A 26,151-nucleotide genomic window follows, 5' to 3' on the forward strand; every position below is an offset into this window, starting at 1 on the left:
ACTATATGAATAATCTTTCTCACAGGGCTGTTGTTGTGAGTGTAGTCACTTCTATGTTAAAATTTGCAGTTACTTGAGAATTCGTTCCTCGGAAGCAAGTGGAATGAGTGGCAACGTTGTCCATTTGGATTTTTAATCGGCCTAAAACTCGTATCGATCAAAAACGTTTTTCACATCGACGTGACCCATTCCACGTTTCCTTTTTGGTGTTGGTCTGTTGTACCATTTCGGGGGGAACTACCACCCCCAATTCCATGGTTCAGACAAAAAAACTAACACATTCGGTAAAGACAATTTTATTTTAACAAGTCCTAGTAAAGTTGGAAGAAAGACGGATAAAAACGTAAAAAAGAAAAGAAAAAAAAGAATGTAACTTTTAGGACAAGAAAACCAATGAGGGAGCGTCAAAGCCCTCATCACAATTGTACAAATCGCAATAAGCTACAACCCGAATCTCTGCTGGGACAATGCACACAACAGGCCTTCCTCAAACTGGGCCAAGTTATTTTACAAATTCAAAACCCTCCCTCCATTCGCAAGAAAATTCGGTTTGATGATGAACAAGAAAAACAAACAATGTTCACTAAGACGTGGGTACAAGTCGCATCGACACTGCCCTGTGCGTCCGTCGACGGTGTAACAAAATGGTACACACCGTTTCCTTAGTAACAACGACAAGAAAACCAATGGAATGTAACTGGTATAAAATTCATTGCTCTTGTTCTGCTCAAATTGGGGTTTTTAAGATATGGCGGAACAAAGCAAAGGAACTAAAGGGAAATTTAAAAAATACACTTACGGTTGGTACATCTATAAATCAGGATGGTTTGTCGAACGTCCGATGCTTGGTTTCCAAACGGATTGATCGACATTGCAGTTCGACCTTGTAAAACAAACCACAGCAAACATTAAAATCAAGACCAGTCCCATTTCCCCCTCCACCATACCCACCCCGACCTTCAATTGCCTCCTGGCGGTCTCCCAACAGTGGCGTCGTGAAGAGGTGGGGGACAGACCGGGATGGAGAAGGACGAGAAGATGTGAAAGGAAGACGTACTTTTTCACAAAACACAGGAGTGAGAAAACAGCATTATTGTTAAAAAATAATAATAATAATAATAATAATAATAATTCCCTGTGGAATCCAGAAAAACCTCTTGATACCTTCAAAATGGCAATCACCGTTTTAGAACGAGCAAAAGTTCAGTACCTTCACAATGCAGATAAAAGGCCGGGCCCCAAGCACTAACCGATGCTCGACAACTGTAAACCAGCAGCCGTTTTGAGATCTGGGCCAAACCGGAAGGGACATCGAATGTCTGCCATTTTTTTTCCCTAACATGTCCTGCAGTCAAAAACCGACTTTTAAAAATGGTTGTGGAAAGCGCAAACTGGGAACGAAAATGTTTTTCTGTCGTTGTTTATGCAATCTGGGTCCGTGGACAACATTACGACAAGTTGGGCAAAAGGCAGAGACAACAAGCAACATGATGACCAAACAGAAAAGGAGAGAGTGGAGAGCAAGAAACAATAACCTGCAAGAAGGGTGGGTTAGGTAAGGTTAATGGGTGTAGAAAAGACCACGGGTAAGGACGGGGGGTACCACGGGATGGTGTTGTGCTGCCTGTTTGACGATGCCCTTGAGGAAAGATTGGGATTGAGCTACCTTAGGGAGGCAGTTTCTACAAGTGAGAAAAGGACAACACCCTAGTTGAGGAGAGCAGGCATTCTGGGAGCTCAACCAGAAAACGTTCAAAAAACGTCTCCTGCAGCAGCTCACGGTGGAAATAGGGAGGAGAGTTTGCTTCACGATAGTTCTGGAGTGACAACGTGAGACCGACAAGTGCCATTGTGGAAAGACATGTCCCATGGAATCAACATTATATCAGCAGAGTGATTGATTGCTACCTGCCTCTCAGCAATACGACGGTGCTGTACGATATGATGTAGACGGGTCTTCAAAAAGGAAGGGGGTTTTTCAAAAGCATCAGAGAGGTCGTTTATGTCTGGCAGGAACAAGACTGGGCCCAAGCCTGCCTTTGGGGAACTGCAGCATCCACTGGTAGAGAGTTCCATAGGTAGCTACACCATGAATGTGCAAGTGGAGGAAGTCAGAAATGCATGAAAGGTGGCCTTGTATGCTACAGGCACCGTGAATTGTGTGCAAACGGCCTTGCAGAAGTTTCCATTGACTTTGGACAACGCGGTGTTGGACTTCTGTCCTCATCGGCAAGATAAAACGGTCGACCCAAAATCCAAGCAAACTGTACCATTGCTGCGCCTCTCAAGCGGGCTAGACGTAGACAAAGACAGAAGAGCAAAATAATACACAAAGTCGGGTGTGATGAGGACGAGAAAATTAACAGTTACAGTTAAGACTTCAGCCAGGTCCAAGTTTCACCCTCCGAAGAGGGAAGCAATGCCACATGAAATGACAATTGCAAATAGTATATCGAATGATAGAATGTAACAGGTAAAAATAGATATTCGAAATATGTTAATATTATGAAATATAAAATGGAGACAAAAAAAAGAGAAAAGAAGAAAAAGAAGGGGTTTGGGGGGCGGGGTGCAAATGAAAGTTGAAAAGGGGCAAAAGGAGGGATAGTGGGAAGAAGGAATCAAAGTTGAAGGAGGAAGGAAAGTGCAAGGGTGAAGGAGATAAAGTCAAAGGTTGAGGGAAAAGGAAAGGAAGGAAGGAGGGAAGGGGGAGAAAAGGTGAGGATAGGAAAACATTGCAGGGGGAGAGGGGGTTGCTTCCAAGGAGGGGGGGGGGGGTGTCAGTATAAAACACTTGGCATAGGCTTTGAGATTCAAGGCCTAACCCCAACACAGACTGAAAAGTTGACCTCACAAAATGACATTTCCTTCATCGTATACCTTCATTTTGTGTCAAAGTGGGGGAGTAGGGGGAAGTGGTGAGAAACTATAGTGAAAAACATTAGAGGCTGCAAAAATATTTACATTTTGCTCGAAAACGAAAAACATCACAGTATGCAGAAATAATAATTATAACAATACGAAGATACTTCAAAAGGTGGATATTGCTGCAGAAATAGAGCAGTACAGAAATGCAAAAGCCTACCCAGGGGCTCTATTAGCAGTACAGCTGCCCCCGGGGCTCTAGTAACCATCACAGCTGCCCTGAGGGCACTAGCCTACACATTACATGACCACCGACCGATGGATTATTATTTTTGAGTTACAGAAGAAAATAAAAAGGGGGACGGGGGAAAAAAGCACACAAACTGAAATCACAGCTTTTCACATATTACCCCTTCAATGATCTCGGAGATTTAGGACAACATCCCATCGTTTCTAAAAGTCACAGTTTGTGCAGAGCTAACACGTGCCAGTCAGTTGGCAGTCCGGTGCAGTTTAGTGTTGCAAGAACATTGAAGCTTTCATTGACAGTAACAAGTAGACAGAAAGAAAAATAGAAAAGAAAAGTACCATCAACAAAGTGAAAATATAGAAGAAAAGTATAGCAACTTCTGCTGGTCGATATTTTTTGAATAAAGTACCGTCAACGAGGCAAACGTTTGGCCAAACACAGGATTATAATCCTTCAATAAAATAATTAAAAGAGTAACAGTTATTTTTGCTTAAGAAAATCACTACAAATGGTGCCGGCTGTGCTGCAGTTTATCGTTATTGTAAACCGGTTCAAGTTTGTTTCGTTCACCTGCCGTGCAGGCACCGTGACGGTTAAGTCGCATCATGGTGTGTGCAATTAGAAAAGAAAACAAATGGTAACCTGAAAATAAAATTGAATGAATGTTCCATTTCAATCAAAGGCCTTTTCTGCAAAAGACAAAGAAACGTAGAGAGGAGGGAAAAGGGAACGAGATGAGCAATAAATCAGGCGTAGAACTCCTTGTTAGGGGCCTGGCCGTACGCGGGCGGGGGGGCCTCTCCGAGCGCGTAGCTGCCTTCGTCCTTCTTGCGTACGCGGTGAACGAGCAGCAGCACCAAAAGTATGGCGAAGAGCAAACCGACCACGCCACCCGCCACCACCGCTGCAAGACAGAGGAAGGAGAATTTCAAATTCAAAGTTTCACGATGGGAGAAAATGGATTGGAGGGCAGAAAGGGATTACCAACACAATCATTAGGGCAGCGTAGAGAAGGAAAGGAAAAAATAAATTATAGGAAGTGGAACGAAGAGATTGGAATTGTGGAGGGAAATGGTTGCAGGTGGGTGGGGATAGGTCAATAATTCTGCTATGTTTGCACCACTAGTATGTGTATACAACAACAACAACATGCATTTTAAGGCCATTTTCCCTGCTAGAGCGGGGGTTAGCCTTGCGATCCCCATGACAATCTTCTCCATTTTGCCCTATTTTCTGCATCTCCCCTTGTTAACCCCCTTGCCCGCATTTCTTCTTCCACCATCTTTAGCCAAGTCTTTCTCGGTCTTCCCCGTCCTCTACTTCCTTCTACATTCATATCCATCACTCTTCTCAACCAGTCACTTTCATCCTTCCTCAACACATGACCAAACCATCTCAACCTGTTCCTCTTCACAGCATCAATCACAGGCTCTATTCCCATCATCTTTCGCAATTCATCATTTGTCTTCCTCTCTCTCAACGATACTCCGCACATCCACCGAACCATTCGCATTTCCACCCTTTCCAGCCTTCGTTGCTGCTCTACGTTCATTACACATGTCTCACTCCCATAAATCACAACACTTCTCACACATGCAGCATACACCTTTCCCTTCAGCTTCAACGACACTCCCCTCCTCATCAGCACGCCACTCAGTTCCTGAAACTTCTTCCATGCACATCTCACTCTAGCAACCGTTGCCGAGTCTGATCCACCTTCTCCATTCAGCATGTCTCCGAGGTAGCAAAATGTTTTCACACCTTCCAGCTTCACGCCATCTCCAAGATCCAACTCAACATTTCCTCCATCTGCAGCTCCCTCTGTGCACACCTTACATTTGAATGTAGCTGCCACACTGGTTAATGACCCTCTCAGACCACTACATTTTTGATGAACCCACTCAGCGCACATTGTACATTGAATGGAGTTCACTCCGACACCCTTCCTGCACACAGCACATGGCCACTTCCCAGTTCTTTCCACCTCACCACATGCTTTACCACTTGCCATCACCTTCGTCTTTCCGATATTCACCTTCACACCTTTTGTCTCCATACATTCCTTCCACTTGTTCATCTTTTCCTTCAGTCCATCCATACTTTCCGCACTCAACACCAGATCATCTGCATACAACAACTCCCACAGTAAACCCTCCTTTACATTCTGAGCCAGCACCTCCATCACAGCTACAAATAGTAGTGGACTTAGTACCGACCCCTGATGCACTCCCACCTTCACCTCAAACTCACCACTGTTCCCGTCCTTCGTCCTTACAGCTGTGCGCGCTCTTTTGTACATTGCCATCACCACTCTGATCAACCATTCCTCCACTCCTAACTTCCTCAATGCCCATGTCATACTTCGCGTGGAACCCTATCGAATGCTTTCTCCAGATCAACAAACCCAAGAAACAACTTCTTCCTCTTCTCCATGTACTTCTCCTGCAACTGCCTCACAATAAAGAGCGCGTCTGTCGTTCCTCTTCCTGGCATAAATCCAGGAAGAGGAACGACAGACGCGTATGTGTCTACATATGTATGTGTAGTATGTGTCTAGAACCACTAGTATGTGTATCTGATGCTTAAATACATTTGCACAAATACACAAAAAAATTCAGGATTAAGTACCTGCCAGGACCTCAGTCCGTTCAAGCAGGCTCTGCGTCGTTGTCTTCTGAGCAGATACATCTTCATCACCATCTCTTACTTCCCCTCCTGCTACTACCTCTTTTACATCTCCCTTTACCCACTCGTCTTCCAACTCTTCCTTCGGCGCCAAGCTAGAACCAACTTCCGCTTGTTCTTTTCCTCGTGCCACAACCAATATCTCGCTTTCCACCTCTTCTCCCAAATCCTGCAACCGTGACTGTCCGTCGTCTTCACCCTCCCCTTCCCCTTCACCCTCCCAATCCACGACCCCTTCCACATCCTCCTCTGGTCTCATTAAATCCTTCTCCTCGTCTGAACTCTTCTCATAAGTGTTCGTCTCCTCGGTCTCCGCATGTACATCCATATCCACTTCTGGCTTTTCAATACCAGGTGCAAACTCCTGTACTCCTACATTGACAGCCACAACCATCTCCTCTGTACTGTGGTGCTGGAGATCAAACGATGTTGATCCAACTGTCTGTGGGAAAGACAAATGCAAAAAGCTGATACAATCGTGTAGTTGGTCATGTTCATCAGAATTTACACGAGTGGGACAAGCATTTGTTGGGGGAGACCGACAAGTAAATATATTTGGAGGTAAGTGGTTGAAAGCTGGTGGTTGGTGTGTTTGTGTGTGTGTGTTTCATTGGTTGTTATCTCCATAGGTGGATGGGTTTCAGAAGGTGGCACAAGGTCCTCCCAGGTCTCAAACTATCCACTAGACCAAACTTAAGTGTCCAATGGATCATGATTCATGGAACAAACTGTGAAGTATCCAATGGATCATACTTCACAGTTTGTTCCATGAATCATCTACTGGATCATGATGCATGGACCAAGCTGTGAAGTATCTACTGAATCATGATGCATGGACCAAACTGTGAAGTATCTACTGGATCATGATACATGAACCAAACTGTGAAGTATTTACTGGATCATGATGTATGGACCAAACTGTGAAGTATCTACTGGATCATGATGCATGAACCAAGCTGTGAAGTATCTACTGGATCATGATGCATGGACCAAACTGTGAAGTATCTACTGGATCATGATGTATGGACCAAACTGTGAAGTATCTACTGGATCATGATGCATGGACCAAGCTGTGAAGTATCTACTGGATCATGATGTATGGACCAAACTTTGAAGTATCTACTGGATCATGATGCATGGACCAAGCTGTGAAGTATCGACTGGATCATGATGCATGGACCAAGCTGTGAAGTATCGACTGGATCATGATGTATGGACCAAGCTGTGAAGTATCTACTGGATCATGATGTATGGACCAAACTGAAGTATCTACTGGATCATGATGCATGGACCAAGCTGTGAAGTATCTACTGGATCATGATGCATGGACCAAGCTGTGAAGTATCGACTGGATCATGATGTATGGACCAAACTGTGAAGTATCTACTGGATCATGATGTATGGACCAAACTGTGAAGTACCTACTGGATCATGATGCATGAACCAAGCTGTGAAGTATACTGGATCATGATGCATGGACCAAGCTGTGAAGTATCTACTGGATCATGATGTATGGACCAAACTGTGAAGTATCTACTGGATCATGATTTATGGACAAAACAGTGAAGTATCTACTGGATCATGATGTATGGAACAAGCTGTGAAGTATCTACTGGATCATGATGTATGGACAAAACTGTGAAGTATCTACTGGATCATGATTTATGGACAAAACAGTGAAGTTGGAGATCTCGCGGGATCTTGGAGACGGCGGCAGGGATTTTCGAAGCTCCACACGGTCTCCACGTTTTCAAAGTTAAGTCTGTTCACAATTGTATTTTGTCGAAACTGTATTTATCTTTCGGTGTGTGAAGTTATAGTGTGCACCTTGGAAGTTTTTCGGTGTTTATCTTTCATAAATTAATCGTCTGTTTCCCGCGTCGCGAGCAAGGCCTTTGCCGCGTCGCGAGCGATTTGAAATCGAAGTTAAGTAATTGTTCCCATTTGTATTTTCGTTATAACTGTATTTATTTTATGGTGTGTGTATGTATATTGTGTCCCGAGGAAGATTTTCGGTGCAAATCTTTCATACCTGTATTGAAAATCGTGTTAATTCGTGTCGTGTCTTGAGGCCTTGTACAGTGAACAACCTTGAGGCTTTGTTTTTCTCTCAACGGTCCGTCTTTTGTGCTCCAATAACTTTCGTTCTCTGTTTTCCCAGTCTTTTCACCCCATAGCCTACTTCCTTGTGTAAATCTCAACTTAAAAAAAAAAAAAAAAAACATTTCCTTCTCTGTTCTTATTCCTTGTTCTCATTCGTTTATTCATTCTTATTCGTTCGTTCGTTCTTCGACCACGTGTTTCTCCCCCATTTCCCCAGATAGTTTTCACTGTTATTAACCTTCAATGTTTACACTTTCCCCTCAAGATCTGTATTCCGTCATATATTATAACACCTTTTTCTTCTTCTTCTTTAAAAGGCTGCTTTCGACTTGCTCACCAAATCTATTCATCACCCAAAAAAATTCCATCTCTTACAGTGCCTTTTTTCTACATTCCCTAAACTCTCCTGCACTCCATCCTCCCTCCAGCATCCTTAAACGTATTTTTAACTTGAAGGTCACAAGAAACTCATTTTGCAATAAATGTTTGTTTCCCATTAATCGTACACTTTCAAAAATCCAATCTCACCCCTCCCCTCCAAATCTTCCCCATAACCCCTCCCCTCCAAATCTTCCCCATCACCCCTCCCCTCCAAATCTTCCCCATCACCCATCCCTTTCAAATCTTCCCCCTTTCCCCTCCCCTCCTAATCCTCCCCATCACCCATCCCCTTCAAATCTCCCCCCTTGCCCCCTCCCTCCTAAACTCCCCTCACCCCTCTGCTCCAAGACTCCCCCTCGCCCCTCCCCTCCTAGACTCCTCCCTCACCCCTCCCCTCCAAATCTCCCCCATATCCCATCCCTTTCAAATCCCTCCCCTTGTCCCTTCCCTCCCAAACTGCCCCCTCCCCTTCAAATCTCCCCACCCTCATTTCTTCTCAATTTCCCCCCTCTCACTCCCCCTCCTCAAAGCGTCCTCCCCGCTTCTTCCCCCTTCCAACTCTCACCTCCATCTCCCCCAACCTTCAGCCTCGCTCTTCCCCCTCCTCAAATAACACCTCATTGTGCCTCACCCAATCACCATCAAACCTTTTGTCCGCCCCATCCTTCCCTTTCTCCGAGCTATTCTGAAATCTCTGACACACCTTCAACAGCTCTCCCTACCTCTTACACCTCTTCCACATCTTACCCTCCCCCTCCTCCCCCCTGTTCTGTATCCGATGCTCCCCCTTCCTCTTCATTAACGGTATGGACCTCAAACCTCCCAGCCTTCGTTCAAACTCAACTGATCTCTCCATACAGGTTGCTTCTGTCAAACCAGACGTGATCTGCTTAACAGAAACTTTCCTCCTTCATGATGTCTCTGATTCCTTAGTATCTCTCCGGGTTACTCCCTCCTCCGGTATGATAGACCTGAGCCTCGTCCTGGAGGTGGGGTTGCTATCTTTATCAAATACTCTCTTCCTCACTCGCCCTGCACTGCACTCTCTCCACCTCACCCCCAGGAATACCTCTGGCTACGGCTTCCCCTTCGCTCCCACCTCTTGTTCATATGTGTGTTGTACCGTCCACCAAACAGTGATGACTCCATCTACATCTCGCTGTCTGATAATATGGACCAACTTCCATCTACTCATCCCAACTCTCTCTTCCTCATATGTGGTGATTTCAATTGTCACCATGCCAGTTGGCTGGGTGTGGGTACCTCTCTCACCAGCCATGGCTCCTCAGCAAAGGACTTCTGCGACTCACTGGGACTGACACAATCTGTCAATTTCCCGACCCGGATCTCAGTCAACGGAGCATCTTCTCTTCTGGACTTGGTTATGTCTAACTTCCCTGAAAATGTCTGCTGCTCTTCTTCTGCTCCAATCGGATCATCTGATCATGTCCTTGTTAAAGTGGACATCTCTCTGACCATTCTCAGGGAGCCTGCTCAGCATCGACGAGTCTGGCATTTCACTCAGGCCAACTGGCACGGTCTTCAAGCAGCCATCAATCATCTGGACTGGTCTCCCATCTCTACCACCTCTGACATCAACTCATCCTGGGAATTCTTCCAAAGTAAATTGCTCTCTCTCATGCACAGATTTATCCCATCTCGTCTTCAGTTGTCATACCCTTCCTCCCGTCCATGGTACACGGAATCTTGTGGTGAGGCTGTTGCCCAGAAACAACTTGCCTTCGTCTCCTGGAAAGCAAATCCAACGGAAGGAAATCTCATTTCCTTTCACAAAGCCCGAAACAAGTGTGTGTCCACCCTCAGGAGATCCAGGAAACAATATCTCTCCGTTCTCAAGACCGAACTCTCTTATCTGTCTCCCTCTTCCAAATCCTGGTGGCGTCTGGTCAAATCTGTTTCTGGTGTTTGTTCCCCCTCCATCCCCTCCCTTACCTCAAACGGCTACACAGCTGACTCCGCACGTGAAAAAGCTGAATGCCTCAACTCTGTGTTTGCCTCTAAATCTTGTGTCCCAAACCCATCCCTCTCTGTACCCACCATACCCAGTCGTACCCAGCTGCTCCTGGACTCCGTGTCCTTTCCTCCTGACAAGGTGGAAAAGTTTCTGTCAACCCTCGACTCCGATTCTGCAACTGGACCTGACGGCATCAGCCCACGGGTCCTAAAATCCTGTTCTTCTGCTCTTTCACTCCCTCTCTCTGTTCTCTTCACCCTCTCTTTTGCTCAATGTCAACTGCCATCTGCTTGGAAATCAGCCAACATCACCGCTTTGCACAAAAAAGGTGCAAAAACAGATCCTAGCAACTACAGACCAATCAGCCTTCTCCCAATTATCCGCAAAGTCATGGATTCCATCATTGCTTCGGATATGAAATCTTTCCTCTTCTCCAATGGCTTGATCTCTGATCATCAATTTGGTTTCAGACCAGGTCACTCTACTCTGGACATGCTGCTTCTGCTGTCTCAACAATGGATGGAGGTCCTCAATGCCAAACAGGAAATTAGAGCTGTCTCCCTCGACATATCACGTGCCTTCGATACGGTCTGGCACCCCGCTCTGCTCACCAAACTCTCCTCCTTTGGTATCCATGGAAATCTCCACGCATGGCTGGCGGTCTTCCTCTCTAGTCGTCGTCAACGTGTGGCCCTGAATGGGTTTCTCTCATCTCCTCTTCCTGTTCAGGCTGGAGTTCCCCAAGGCAGTGTTCTGGGCCCTGTGCTTTTTCTGGTCTTCATCAATGATCTCTCTGACTCTCTTGAAAATCCTCTCTATCTCTTTGCTGATGACTCCACTCTCTGCCGCTCCATTCCTCATCCCTCAGATCGGCAGTCTGCAGCCTCCTCACTCTCTGCAGACCTGTACAAAATCACAGACTGGACAAACAAGTGGAACATGTCTTTCAATCCTGACAAATCTCACACTCTTACGATGTCTCTCCGAAAAGACCGACCGGACAACCCTCCCATCTACTTTCTGAATAATCCTCTCCAAGAAGTTCTGTCACTCAAACTTTTGGGTCTCACTATCTGCCATGATCTTTCCTGGGAAAACCACATTTCCAAGCTGGCCTCCAAAGCCAGTCGCCGACTGGGCATCCTCCGTCGTGCGAAGTCCTTCCTTGGCACACCTGAGCTCCTCACCACATACAAGGCTTTCATCCGCAGCTCAATGGAGTACTGCTCTCCCCTCTGGGCTGGTGCTCCTGCCTCACACCTAGCTCGTCTTCACGCTGTTGAAACCAAAGCGTTCAGAATCATTGGAATCTCCCGCGATGACGCTATCTCCGAGGGCCTTTCACTTAATCACCGCAGGCAGGTTGGTGGTCTTTCCGTCTTCTACCGACTCCTCTCCGGCCTTGCTCCCCCAGCTCTCTCTGGGCTCTGTCCCCCAAATATTCCTGCAGGTCGCACAAGATCTGCCTGCAACCCTCTTATGGTTAAACTGCCAAAATCAAGACTCTCTGCTCACCTTCACTCCTTCATTCCTCTTTTCTCCCGCCTCTGGAACAAACTCCCTCACTCTCTTCAATCCCACCCCTCCCTCCAGGTCTTTAAAACGGCTGTTCACCACCATCTCTTATCTTCCCCAATCCAAAACCTTGATCTTTTCTACCCCCGCTAATTTCACCCCAAATCCACTTTTTTGAGGTGACTTTTGACTTCTTTCCTGGAAGTCCTTGGTGTCCTTCCGTTTTATACCTATCCTGCCTCCCTCCAGGCCCTCTGCCTCCAAAAACATCTCCCGATGTCCCTGCTCTCAAATGTTGTGTTTGTGTGCTTCCTCCCCTTCTCTCCCCATCTTGTCGACCGCTCCCCTTTTCATATACTTTGTTTGCTTGTTTGTTTGATTTGTTTGTTTGATAAATGTTAGCTCTTTCACGAGCCTCGACTCTGTACACAAAAAAAAAGAGAGAAAAAAAAAGTATCTACTGGATCATGATGTATGGAACAAGCTGTGAAGTATCTACTGGATCATGATTTGTGGACAAAACAGTGAAGTATCTACTGGATCATGATGCATGGACCAAGCTGTGAAGTATCCACTGGATCATGATGCATGGACCAAATTATGAAGTTTTCTTCACAGTTTGGTCCTATCTCAGAGTTTTGTTCCAAGGGCTCTTTTCAGGATCGTCACTGAGCCCCGGACAGCCTCCAACTGTCGATTGTTTGTAGTAATATTCCCAGGGATGGTTTTTTAAAGATCTCCGTAACATATGTACATGTGTGTGCGCGTGTGTGTTGAACTACAAGAAAGATGTCAACCATTTTTTGCCCTCAATCTGTAGGTCATTTCTTATGGTTTAAATGTTCGAGAATCATTTTCCAAAACATTATTACTGTGTTCATTATGTCAGAGCAAAATTTACTTCATATTGGATAACAAAACAGTAATTAACAAGAAAATTTAAAGGGGAACCGAAACGCAATTTGTTTTTTTCTGAAAACCATTGAATATCATGAATCATGATCTTCTTTGAAGAGAATTTTTTTTTCCGAGTCCCACCGTCGTTTCCATGCCGTTTGCATGCTGTGGTGGGCCGTGTCCATGCTGTGTCTATGGCCGCCCCAGTGGAGGGGAATAGAAGGGTGGTCGCCGACAGGCCAACACAGGTGTTTGATTCACTGCTCAAATCACTCATGTCCCTATGATAGTAGCTGGGTTGAGATGGTGTTATCGTTTTCAGCAATGGCTGCTTCTTCCACTTACTCGTGGGGGATAAGCCACCTCGAGTGGCCTTGAAGGCTTTGTGGTGGCGGGTGAAATCTCCCCCCCCCCCCCCCCCAAAAAAAGAATTAACCACAACATCTTGCTATCTCTGTTGTTTCATAACAGTGGTCTGTAAAATGTTCCGAGCACAAAACTGAATATTTTGTAGGCCCAATCCACACGGGTATTTCGGACAAACCTTGTCCAATTTCTGGCAACCCTTGGATCTTTCGGCCATTAGCGTAGCAGGAAACCATCTTGGTTTGTATTATTACAAACACCAAGGACGCATATTTTATTGTTTTACCGACGAGGCATTGTTTTACCGTTTGTTGCCGTGTCTGAACATCCATCTCTGGCTTCTGTGTTTGGGCCTCTGTTTCGATCTCATCAGCCGTATAGTGCGGTGGTGGTGAAGGCCCAGGAGGAGCAAAGGGGAACAGAGGTGCCACCTCAGAATAGGCTCTCTCAGATGAAGTCACCATAGCAGAGGACAGCGACGAAGGCTGAGCTGGTGGCAGTGATGTTGAGAAAAAGGGTTGGGAGGTGACGAACAGCGGCATGAAACCTAGAGCGCAAGGTGGAGGCACAGGGAGGAGGGGAGTGGTGTGAAGCAACAAACCAATGCGAGAGATTTGGGGGTTAAAATGGCACTGCCTTCATGATTGCAATTCAACAATTTCTTGGTATCATTTAGGAAAGCAGAGTTTAATGCAGAAAATAGTCAGTTCAAGAGGATATCAATTTTGGAACATTTGAGATCGAGTTACAAATCCATCATGGGGAATGAGCCTGCAGTGTTCTTCCGAGACAAGGGTCAATCGGTGGTTACATTTCTCAAAAGGAAGGACACGGGGGGGGGGGGGCGGGGGGGTGAAGGGGTTTAATCGTACCAGAACCAGAACCTGAGTACTCTTCCTCGCCATCTCCTCCATCATCTCCTCCCTCATCATCGCTGTACATCCCAGAGCCAGGGTCCACATGAAGCACGTTGTCTCTCTGTCAAAATAATATAAAATCAAGCTATGGAACGTCATTTGAAGAACGTACCGTCAGATGTAAAAAAAAAAAAAAAAAAAAAAAAAAAAAAAGAAAGAAAGAAATACACATCAAGGCTGCTTGCTCCACCAAAACTTCTAAAAGCCTGACAAGGAATGATGTTTGCAAAGACTGTGGATAGACAGCCAACGGTAATGACATCATGAAAGCTGCGTAAAAGGAACGCGGTCAACAAAAATAAGGAAGCATTCTCGGGCGAAGACCCCAAAGCACAAACAAACATTTCCCAAGCCCTCCCACACAGCTACCGATGTGGGATGAAGATACAAAAGTCTCCAAAGGGAAAACCCCCATGCTGCTCGAGAAAACTGCATTTCAGGAATAATCCTTTGGCAGGAACAAAAGAGCACCAACAGTGGATTTAAATATCATCCTAAGAGTCGGATAACCAGGTTTCTTGTGCACAATGGTTTCTTTTTTGTTTTTAATCAGTGCAGACAATGATAGACGTCCACAAACGCCTTCTGTGCTCAAGGATAAAATTTCTGCAGTACACGACATTAGAGCGGGGATAGCTACTATCTATAGGGTAGCTGGATACTTAAGTTCACAAGGTGTTTATACAGTAACGTGATCCTCAAGTTTAGTAGCAACAAAATGCAAAGATCATAGGTAACTAGGTGTATAACCTGGTGTTGGCTTAGCGGTTAGGGTGCTGGCTCGGGATCCTGGGTTTGAATCCCGGTTGATCGCTGAATTAACACCAGGGGGTTGACTCAGCCTGTCATCCTTCCGAGGTTGGCAAATTGAGTACCAGTTCACTGGTAATTCCCTGTGTGTCGCAAGACGCGACTAACAGGGTTGGCGGCAGGAAGAGCATCCGGCCATAAAACATTGCTTAAAAAAGGGGACCAGGGTGCCCGAAAAAGGCCAACCCCTGCTCTGTGGGGGAAAATGGCCTCTAAGGATGGTTCATAGGTAACTAGGTGGTTCAGAATTTCCTGAACAACCCAGGCAGTGGCCACCGCCCACGGATGAAACCACCGATCCTCGAAGACAACCAGAGCGATCCAGATGGTATTCGCAAAGCTCCTGAGAAAGCATTGGCGTTGTTCGTGAAACCACAGTGATGAGAACGCAGCAAGGCAGTCGGTAACGAGCCAGGAGGTTAGCCAGCAAGCAACTCCCGAGGGCAGCGGAGCTGGGATGGAATGCTTAAACAAACGTTCGGATGTCAAAACAGGAGAAAACAGCATTGGTGGCGCTGCACGCTTTCACCCGTAGTACCCCACCCTTCGTTCTGCATACCTCCCCCTACTCTGCGTTCCACCCCAGATGCTCGCAGGCCACGGGAATTTAGCCAGGACATGTGGCATTGCCGGGCGAATCCATAACCTCAGCACAAGTGGGTTAGTTAAACAGTGGGAATGCCCAATTACTTCCCATTCACCTTTTTTTATCCTTATTTGTTTAATAGTAAAAAGCGTGTAAAAAAAAATAACGGGGTGGAACAGTTTATTCAATGGTGCAGGCACGTGCGTGTGCCAAAGTCTGAAGCCTCGGCCTAGTGGCAGGTGTGCTTATATCTTCTTTATTTATTAGACATCGTACAGCTGTAAATGAACACTCGTTTTACTCTGCATGCCTTGCACATCACGTGTATCAAATTCCACCTCTCTGTGCATTGTATTTATTGTGATTTTAAAAAACGCTTCTGTACACCACCCTTGATGCTCAGTTTGCAAGCCACCCTCTACAGTTCCAATAGAAGAGACATAATTAGTCACTCACGGGAAATGTTTTTCGAGTTTATTTTATCCTCAAAAATAGATCGTAGTTGAACACACGTTCGTGCTAAAAGATTGGCCTTTGAAACCTACCCTTATGAAGGGGGACAGACATCTGTACAAACACACAAACCGACATCGTGTTTTATATGGCAGATGTATACAAGGTCTGTTTGGCTCATTAGCAAAATTAAATGATGAAACATTAATCTTGCCTTGCGAAAGCTGAAATAAGAAAAGGCCAGCAAAATACCATGTAGATATCACCCGGAGTTGCTATCCCAAGCGAGGGCATCTGAAGCACAATCTATATCATCATTATTCTGGCGGCTGCATACATACCGTGTCGCTGAGCAGTCACAGCTTTACACCAAATGTAGTTCCCATTGAGTCACTTCCCTCTTGTGATAAAAACGGATTAGCAAGCTGATGTCCAGCTGTTGGCAGTGCTGTTAATTGACGTCACACACCCAAAAAATCTAAAACAAGGGCTTCACGAATAAGACACTCTCTGATTCCACGACCTTGGGGAACGTCATCTGGTGTGGTGGACGAGTCGACCTCGATTCTTCTCTTTTTTTATTTGGAGGGATGTCTTTCAAGTTTTAAAGAAACTACCCTGGTGAAATGTTCTTGATTTCTTATGTCAATGCTTCTAATAACTTGGCATTGCCTCATCCGTGGAAAAGCAATCGAGCTTTATCAGATCAAACAACCTCAGAGATGGTCCGGATGTAACTTTTCAGCAAAACTGCCATCCCGAGAAAGTCAGAAAATGTCAACAGGTTTTATTTGAGAATTAAAGTTTGTTTGGTAAACTGACCTCAATGGATGAACTTTAGCGTGCCAAGTTAGACGGACAATGAGAAGTGCACCGCAGCCTGTTTGGGTAAACCAAATGCAGAGTTATAAAAACAACATTTCTCCAAAGGCTAACAATTTCCAGGCTGAGACCCCCTCCGGTATCAACAACTCAAACCCACGCCTTCCCATTTCCCACCACCCTCTCATCAGACCATGGTCTCCAAGGACCTCAAGAATATTCAGGTTCTCATTCTTCTCAGATGTCGAGCTTTTATTTTGATATTGTTTTCTCATCAAGCAAACAGCAGAGTTTAAACGATACATATACATAGCCACGGGTTTTTACGACTGGTGGTAAAATTCTCGGTCAGGAACCGGACACCAGACTTCAAGCAAAGACAACGGATGGATTACTTTGCAAAATGTGGAGCACGCCACAATCTTTAAACAAACCTTTACAGGTAAACCACAATGACCAGACTCATTCGCCCAACAAGGAGACACATCTGGCCCTGCAGGGCGTCGCGATGACAAAAGCACCAGACAGCCAATTACCGTGATTTGAAATCCGACTTGTGGCTTTACGTGCTTAGTTTAGGCAGCAACACACAACCCCACACAGCGAGTCGGAATCGTACACGGAGCACGTGAAAACCATCACATAAACCTGTAAGGCTCATGAAACAGGAGAAAAGTAGGACAACACACAGGAACCCACTTCGTGCTGCAGCTTCAGCGCCTGTTCCCAACATGTGCATCATGTAAGACATAGGTCTTACATATTAACGTAGTTTCACGAATTATTGACGCAATTACATCCTCACTTAATCTTTCAGCCAATTAACTTCTCTTCACCACTTGTATCACACTGGTTCTTCAGCAACTCGATAAAATTCATCCGCCATCGCTGTTATTTTCCACAAACTACAGAAAAACCATCGATTGTTTGCCCATTTTCTACCCAGGCCATGATGTGGATGTGGCCCAACTCAAATGTTGTATGGTCAAGGAACTACCTTCGTATTCACTTCTGTCTCATTTAAACACTTAAATTGCTGCCATAGAGAATCCGCGTGTTGACGAGGCCAGAAAGGTCTGCCAGGGTGAAGAAGGCTAAGCTAAAGAACTACGGTCTAGGCCAAACAAGTGGCCACTTTGGTGGTGGGTAATGCCACTTTGGTGGTGGCATTACCCACCACCAAAGGTGGCTGGAGGTTGTTTCCACCCTTAGGTCTGTCTGTCTGTGAGCAGGATGTCTCAAAAATTTGTGGACAAATTCGGATGAAACTTGGTGGATAGGTTGGGGTGATGGCGGAGGTCCGCGCGCAGCCTGCGGCTGCTTGGCTGCATCATCTCTCTGGAGGAACGGCTTGGCCGCTGATGCAATGCCCCCCAATACCAGACAGCTAGTACTCATTATGCTAGTACTCAAGTAAAGCGACTGGTAGAAATCAAGTATTCAACAGCGTTCACCGGACACTCCCAGAGATCTCGTGTAGAAATAAATGTTGAAGAGGTGTCTGTGTCGGACCAGGGAAGGGAAGTTAGTCATAATATGTGTGGTGGTTTGTTGGCCGTATGGACAGAGGGGTGGCCAGATGGACTCATGACGACGTGTGGTTTCAGAAGTGTATTTCAGGGCGAGAATGATCGAGGATGTTGTTTGGGGAGCGATGTTCTGTGGACTGTGATGATACTTGTGAATGTGACAGCGCATATAGGTGTTTGGTGGGGGAGGAGGTATAATATTGAGGATGTGAGAGCAATGATGAGGTTACGTTGGGGTGAAGGATGGATGGTCATAGTGTGACAACGGTGATTTGTGGGGGAGGAGGTATAATATTGAGGATGTGAGAGCAATGATGAGCTGATGTTGGGATGAAGGATGGATGGTCAAAGAGTGACAACGGTGATTTGTGGGGGAGGAGGTATAATATTGAGGATGTGAGAGCAATGATGAGCTGACGTTGGGGTGAAGGATGGATGGTCATTGAGTGACAATGGTGATTTGTGGGGGAGGAGGTATAATATTGAGGATGTGAGAGCAATGATGAGCTGATGTTGGGGTGAAGGATGGATGGTCAAAGAGTGACAACGGTGATTTGTGGGGGAGGAGGTATAATATTGAGGATGTGAGAGCAATGATGAGCTGTCGTTGGGGTGAAGGATGGATGGTCATTGAGTGACAATGGTGAGAGGGATGTTGAGCTGCACAGGTGATCAAGTGCATATTTAGGTGGATTACAATTTGGGGTTCTTTTGTTTCTGCATGTACGTGGGCGATGTTTGTAGATCTTGTGAAACCTGTTGCTATCCTGAGAGCATTGTTTTGTAGTTTGTTTTTTTAACAGTTTTTGTATATTATGGTTTGAAGAAGTGGCAGCCCAACTAGGCCAATTGATAGTAACCCTGTTTGTAGGCTGTTAATAACAAAAACTGTTTGTCGGCTGTTAGAAATGATTGCTTGTGTTGCCCAAACGGTTGTATTAGTGAGTGATTTTAGTGATTTTGTGGTTAACCTTGACAGTGAGTTGGTCTATGCGTTGTGTAAACTGTAAAGGTCATGTGGCTATCCAAGGTAATGTCGGACGTCTGTCAAGAGGAAGTTGATGATTGAAGACAGCAATGGTTGGATGTGCGTTGGATTCATGTCTGGGATGAAAAGGGTTACAAATGTTTTGCATGGAGATGCGGTCATGCAGTTCAGTATGAACCAGTTTTCAGGATTGTAGAGATATTGCTGGAGGGTGTTGGTAGCCCGGACAAAATTGGAATGTTCTGAGGAAATGGTTCGATCATCTTTATATAATGATAGAAAGTGGTGAGTCTGCTTGAGGGGTTTGGAGGTCATGGAGGAATAGATTATTTGAGTGTTTATTTGAGCTTGAGGACCGGACATGGTAAAGTTTACTACCCATTTCACATTCTTGGTATGCATGTTGGTGTTTTTTCTGCGATGGGGTTAGACTCTAGTTAGCTAGAGTAGTGGTTCCCAAACCTTTTTTTTGGTCCATGACTCAAAAGCTGAAATCACATTCGCCTCTCGCCCCAAATGGTACCGGTAAGTAAGATTAAAATTGTCAGAGAAAACACTTCCGACGTGAAAACCCCCGTCAAAAACCAGGACATTTTGAAGGGGGTGGGGGCAGGGATTTCAAGTTTGGGTCGCGAGCCTGAGTTTGGGAGCCCCTAGCTTCGAGGAATAAAAGGGGACATTTTATTTTGGATGAGTCTTTCCAGTATTTTACTTGAGAAGCATAAAAGAGAAATGGGCTGATATGATGCTGCGTTATTGGGAGGTTTGTTTAGTTTCATTATTGGTATAATGATCGCTTTTTTCATATAGAAAGTATCCATGAGTGGTTGCATATTTAATTTAGTGCATTCAAGGATAAAAGGCTTAGATGTTTCAGGTAGATATTTGAGATATAGTCTGATCATGTATAATTGGAGTGTTGGCTTTATATATGTAATGGAGCACGTACAGTTGTGGCCAAAAATATTGGCACCCTTGCACTTTTTTCAAATAATGCACCATTTCTTCCTGAAAATTGTTGAAATTAAAAAATCTTTTTGTATCCACATTTGTATTTCTTTGGTTTGCAGTGGAACAAATCAAAAAAAGCTGAAAAAAACGACTAAATCTTAGCTTATAATATAACACAGAAATCCTAAAATGGCCCAGACAATATTATTGCCACCTTTTAGAAAAAAATTTAAATAATTCGATTTCAAGCAGGTGATTCTCCTTTACTTTTGAATTGAACTCACCTGTGGTGAGTGGCAGTTGCCTGAAATATAAAAATCACTCATTGAACCAGCTTGAATAGAGAAAAGGAGTCATTCTGATGTTTTGTGTCACTGTGTGTACCGCAATGAGCATGGAGAAAATAAAGAAAAGCAGAGAGTTGTCTGAGGTGGTCAGACATAAGATTGTAGCCAAGCATGGACAATCTTAAGGCTACAAGTCCATCTCCAGAGACCTTGATGTTCCTGTGTCCACCGTATGCAACGTTATCAGGAAGTTTAAGGCCCATGACACTGTAGCAAACCTCCCTGGACGTGGCCGCAAGAGAAAACTTGATCGAAGATTGCAGCGAAGGATTGTTCAAATGGTGAAGAAAGCACCTCGATCAACTGCCAAACAGATTCAACGTGACCTTCAGACTCAAGGTACGACAGTTTCAACTCACACCATCCGTCACCAAATCAATGAAAGGGGGTTCTGTCGTAGGAGACCCAGGAGGATCCCACTGCTGAGAGAGAGACATAAGAAAGCCCGACTAGAGTTTGCCAAAACACACCTGAACAAGCCAAAATCTTTCTGTGGACAGATGAGACCAAATTATAGCTTTTTGGTAAAGCACATCATCTGTATGTTTACAGAAAACAAAATGAAGCCTTAAAAGAAAGAACACCTTCCCTACAGTCAAACATGGAGGGGGTTCAGTGATGTTTTGGGGTTGCTGTGCTGCCTCTGGCACTGGGTACCTTGAACGTGTGCATGGGATCATGAAATCAGGAGATTACCAAGGCATTTTGGAGCACAATGTTCAACCCAGTATCAGAAAGCTAAGTCTCCGTCGAAGGTCGTGGGTCTTGCAGCAGGGCAATGTCCCAAACACACTTCAGAAAGCACCCAGGAATGGTTCAAGACAAAATGCTGGACTGTTCTGAAGTGGCCAGAAACGAGTCCAGATCTAAATCCCATTGAACACCTGCGGGGAGATCTGAAAACAGCAGATGGGAGAAGGCACCCTTCAAATCTGGGAGAACTGGAGCAGTTTGCACAAGAAGAGTGGATCAAACTTCCAGTAGAGAGGTGTAGGAAGCTCATTCATTTAGAATGGTGTCCATGAGCTCAGTTGGGATTGAAATTTAGAATATAACCTTTTGTAATTGTTTTAAAATAAATGTTTCAATTTTGTTAAAATGTTTGCTTGGGGTGCATCAGATGCCAAGTGTCGGTGACTGCAACAAACGATACACACAAAATGTGTGGGTTTCTTTTCTCTTTAACCCTATCGGACCCGCTGTTGACTTTAGTCGCCAGTCGCCACGGCCATACTCAACCTTCTGACATGAATTTCACCATTCACATAACTGCATGACACAGCTGGAAGTGGCTGGTCCTCACGAGCAGCGCTCGCTTTAGTGGAACGGGTCCGATAGGGTTAAAAGAGCGAGACTCATAGAAGACTCAGGTGAAATTGAGTCAGGTAGCTAGCAAGGGAATAAACAAACAGCTATCGGGGACACCTCTTTGCGGTGGTTGTACCCCCCAACGCAAGTCAGGTGCCAAATCTTCCCTGATGTCCAGATTTGGCAGGGCAGCGCGGTCATTGTGAGAGTGCCCATTGGTCCCCATGAACCGGCCTCTGCCATGGCTCTGACTTGGTAAAGGTGGGGTTACACCATCCTGGAGGTGGGGGATCTCTGGGTCGCTCATGGAAGATCGATTGGCTGTCTCCGTGCTGCGGGCTTGTTTGATAGAATTGTCTGTGGCTATACAACAACAACAACAACAACAACAACAACAAACAGGAAAGGGTGAGATAATGGGAGAAAACACTGAGATCGGAAAGTAAGTGTGCTGGATTAGGGAGAGTTAATGGGGATAATAAACACCATGGCTCCGGACGAGGGATTATGTGTGTTGGTGGTGCACGGCTCGTTGGAAACCCTAGAGGAAATAGTGGGAAAGAACTGCCTCTGGTAGGCAGTTCCATAGATGGGAAAAGCAAGGAACAAAGGTGTTGAGGTGCGCAGTCCACCTAGATTCTGCAAGTTTAACCAGAAAGGAGTTATTGGAAGAACACGTGCATTCTGGAGTTACTGGGGAGGGTCAGAAGAATGAGAAAGCAAAGGGAGCAATATCGGAGAAGAGGCGGCTACAAGCAGAGTGACCACCGACCTGCCTGCAATGTGAAAGCAACAGAAAGGCCTTGTGCATCAGTCTCGTCATGGGAGATTACAATAATGTTGAACTTTAAATTCCACAAAATCCAGGAGAGACAGGTGTGATGCTGGGGGAAGGGGTCAGCCCATAACGAGCAGCAGTACTTAATTGAGCTATGGCCTTATAGACCGAGTAGTTATGATTTTCCAAGGGAAGGCTTGGCTTGATGGAAGATGCCCAATCTGAGGCTTGCTTCAGACGCCATCTTTGCTATGTGGTTGGCCCAGCAGAGGTCATCACAGATGATGAGGCTGAGAGGTTCAAGAGACTGAACCTCTTCCAGCACTTGGTTGACCATGGAGATAGACAGGTGGGTTAGTTTGACAATCCTTCCGGAGTGACAGGGAAAGAGAATGAGATTTCCCAGGATTGAAGGGCATGTTCCATTTATCAGATCAGCCGAGAGTGCCGCAGCTACTATCTGCATAGCAATGGATGGGGGGGAGGGGGGTGAGGGTGGGGAGGGGGGTACTGGATGACATAATGTGGAGTTGCCTGCAAAAAGCATCTCTGGGCTGCTCTCCCCTCTGGGCTGGTGCTCCTGCCTCACACCTAGCTCGGCTTCACGGTGTTGAAACCAAAGCTTTCAGAATCATTGGAATCTCCCGCGATGAAGCTAACTCCGAGGACCTTTCACTCACTCACCACAGGCAGCTTGGTGGTCTTTCTGTCTTCTACCGACTCCTCTCCGGCCTTGCTCCCCCTGCTCTGTCTGTGCTCTGTCCCCCAAATATTCCTACAGGTTGCACAAGATCTGCCTGCAACCCTCTTATAGTTAAACTGCCAAAATCAAGATTATCTGCTCACCTTCACTCCTTGATTCCTCTTTTCTCCCACCTCTGGAACAAACTCCTTCACTCTCTCTCTCTCTCTTATTTATTTATTTTTGTATACAGAATCGAAGCTCGTGAAAGAGCGAACAATTATTACACAAACAAATCAAACAGACAAAAAAGTATATAAAAAGGGGAGCGGTAGACAAGATTGGGAGGGAAGGGGAAGCAAACAAACACAACATTTGAGAGCAGGGACATCGGGATATCTGTGGGAGGGAGAGGGCTTGGGGGGGAGGAGGCGTGGGAAGGGGGGGAGGGGTGGGTGGGAGAAGTATAAAACACAAGGACACCAAGGACTTTCAGGAAAGAAGTTGGTATTTCAAAAAAGTGGAATTGGGGTGAAATTAGTGGGGGTGGAAAAGATCAAGGTTTTGGATGGGGGAAGATAAGAGATGGTGGTGAACAGCTGTTTTAAAGACCTGGAGGGAAGAGTGGGATTGAAGAGAGTGAGGAAGTTTGTTCCAAAGGTGGGAGAAAAGTGGAATGAAGGAGTGAAGGTGAGCAGTGAGTCTTGATTTTGGCAGTTTAACCATAAGAGGGTTGCTGGCAGATCTTGTGCGACCTGTAGGAATATTTGGGGGACAGAGCCCAGAGACAGCTTGGGGAGCAAGGCCGGAGAGGAGTTGGTAGAAGACGGAAAGACCACCAACCTGCCTGCGGTGAGTAAGTGAAAGGCCCTAGGAGTTAGCTTCATCGCGGGAGATTCCAATGATTCTGAACGCTTTGGTTTCTACAGCGTGAAGCCAAGCTAGGTGAGAGGCAGGAGCACCAGCCCAGAGGGGAGAGCAGTATTCCATTGAGCTGTGGATGAAAGCCTTGTATGTGGTGAGGAGCTCAGGTGTGCCAAGGAAGGACTTCACATGACGGAGGATGCTGAGTCGGCGACCTGCTTTGGAGACTAGCTTGGAAATGTGGTTTTTCCAAGCAAGATCATGGCAGATAGTGAGACCCAAAAGCTTGAGTGACAGAACTTCTTGGAGGGGATTATTCAGAAAGTGGATGGGAGGGTTGTCTAGTCGGTCTTTTCGGAGAGACATAGTAAGAGTGTGAGATTTGTCAGGATTGAAAGACATGTTCCACTTGTTTGACCAGTCTGTGATTTTGTCCAGGTCTGCAGAGAGTGAGGAGGCTGCAGACTGCCAATCTGAGGGTTGAGGAATGGAGCAGCAGAGAGTGGAGTCATCAGCAAAGAGATAGAGAGGATTTTCAAGAGAGTCAGAGAGATCATTGATGAAGACCAGAAAAAGCACAGGGCCTAGAACACTGCCTTGGGGAACTCCAGCCTGAACAGAAAGAGGAGATGAGAGAAACCCATTCAGGGCCACACGTTGACTATGACTAGAGAGGAAGTCCGCCAGCCATGCGTGGAGATTTCCATGGATACCAAAGGAGAGTTTGGTGAGCAGAGCGGGGTGCCAGACCGTATCGAAGGCACGTGATATGTCAAGGGAGACACCTCTAATTTCCTGTTTGGCATTGAGGACCTCCATCCATTGTTGAGACAGCAGAAGCAGCATGTCCAGAGTAGAGTTACCTGGTCTGAAACCAAAATAATCAGAGATCAGGCCATTGGAGAAGAGGAAAGATTTCATATCCGAAGCAATGATGGATTCCATGACTTTGCTGATAATTGGGAGAAGGCTGATTGGTCTGTAGTTGCTGGGATCTGTTTTTGCACCTTTTTTGTGAAAAGCGGTGATGTTGGCTGATTTCCAAGCAGATGGCAGATGACCTTGAGCAAAAGAGAGGGTGAAGAGAAGAGAGAGAGGGAGTGAAAGAGCGGAAGAACAGGATTTTCGGACCCGTGGGCTGATGCCGGCAGCTTCAGTTGCAGAATCAGAGTCGAGGGTTGACAGAAACTTTTCCACCTTGTCAGGAGGAAAGGACACAGAGTCCAGGAGCAGCTGGGTACGACTGGGTACGGTGGGTACAGAGAGGGATGGGTTTGGGACACAAGATTTAGAGGCAAACACAGAGTTGAGGCATTCAGCTTTTTCACGTGCGGAGTCTGCTGTGTAGCCGTTTGAGGTAAGGGAGGGGATGGAGGGGGAACAAACACCAGAAACAGATTTGACCAGACACCACCAGGATTTGGAAGAGGGAGACAGATTTGAGAGTTAAATCCCACTCTTCAATCCCACTCCTCCCTCCAGGTCTTTAAAACAGTTGTTCACCACCATCTCTTATCGTCCCCCATCCAAAACCTTGATCTTCTCTACCCCCGTTAATTTCACCCCAGATCCACTTTTTTGAAATACCGACTTCTTTCCTTGAAGTCCTAGCAGTCAGTGTCCATGTGTTTTATACCTCTCCCACCCCCTCCCCCTCACTTCCCATGCCTCCTGCCCCCAAGCCCTCTCCCTCCCACAGATCTCCCGATGTCCCTGATCTCTACTGTTGTACTTGTGCGCTTCCCTCTCCCTCCCCATCTTGTCCCGCTCCCTTTATTGTTTTTTATGTGTCCGTTTGTTTTTTTGTCATTAATGTTAGCTCTTACACGAGCCTCGATCTTGTATACAAAAAAAAAAAAAAGAAGGTTTTCCAGAGCATCTGAGTGGTCATTTATACAGTTATGAAGAATAAGACAGGGCCCAACACACTGCCTTAATGAACTCCAGCCTCCATTGGGAGAGGCGAGAGCTCCATTGACAGCAATTTCTCGATCCAGGAAAGTTATGTATCGGTTGTAGAAATCCAGGTTGGAAAGTTTACAGATTGTGTCATCATTTCATATGCAGCCTGTGTCCGCT

At 45.7% G+C, this 26,151-nt stretch overlaps 1 protein-coding gene across 2 annotated transcripts in view; it reads right to left on the reverse strand.

Annotated features, from left to right (window-relative positions):
* Positions 1-280: 280 nt before the first annotated feature.
* The window catches only part of LOC137427275 (uncharacterized), a 41,785-nt gene continuing 15,914 nt past the window's right edge, over positions 281-26,151 (reverse strand). The window contains exons 2-5 of one of the 2 annotated variants that reach the window (XM_068116658.2): positions 13,910-14,015; positions 13,343-13,584; positions 5,744-6,242; positions 281-4,019 (exon numbers count right to left, since the gene is read on the reverse strand). In XM_068116658.2, coding sequence (XP_067972759.2) covers positions 3,862-4,019; positions 5,744-6,242; positions 13,343-13,584; positions 13,910-14,015 — 1,005 coding nt within the window. In that variant the 3' untranslated portion in view covers positions 281-3,861. Of the gene's footprint in view, positions 4,020-5,743; positions 6,243-13,342; positions 13,585-13,909; positions 14,040-26,151 lie in introns of both variants that reach the window. The other variant, XM_068116659.2, reaches the window with a different exon arrangement.

This window comes from Myxine glutinosa, chromosome 5 (assembly GCF_964187855.1).
Source record: "Myxine glutinosa chromosome 5, kmMyxGlut1.1, whole genome shotgun sequence".
NCBI classification, from domain to species: Eukaryota; Metazoa; Chordata; class Myxini; order Myxiniformes; family Myxinidae; genus Myxine; species Myxine glutinosa.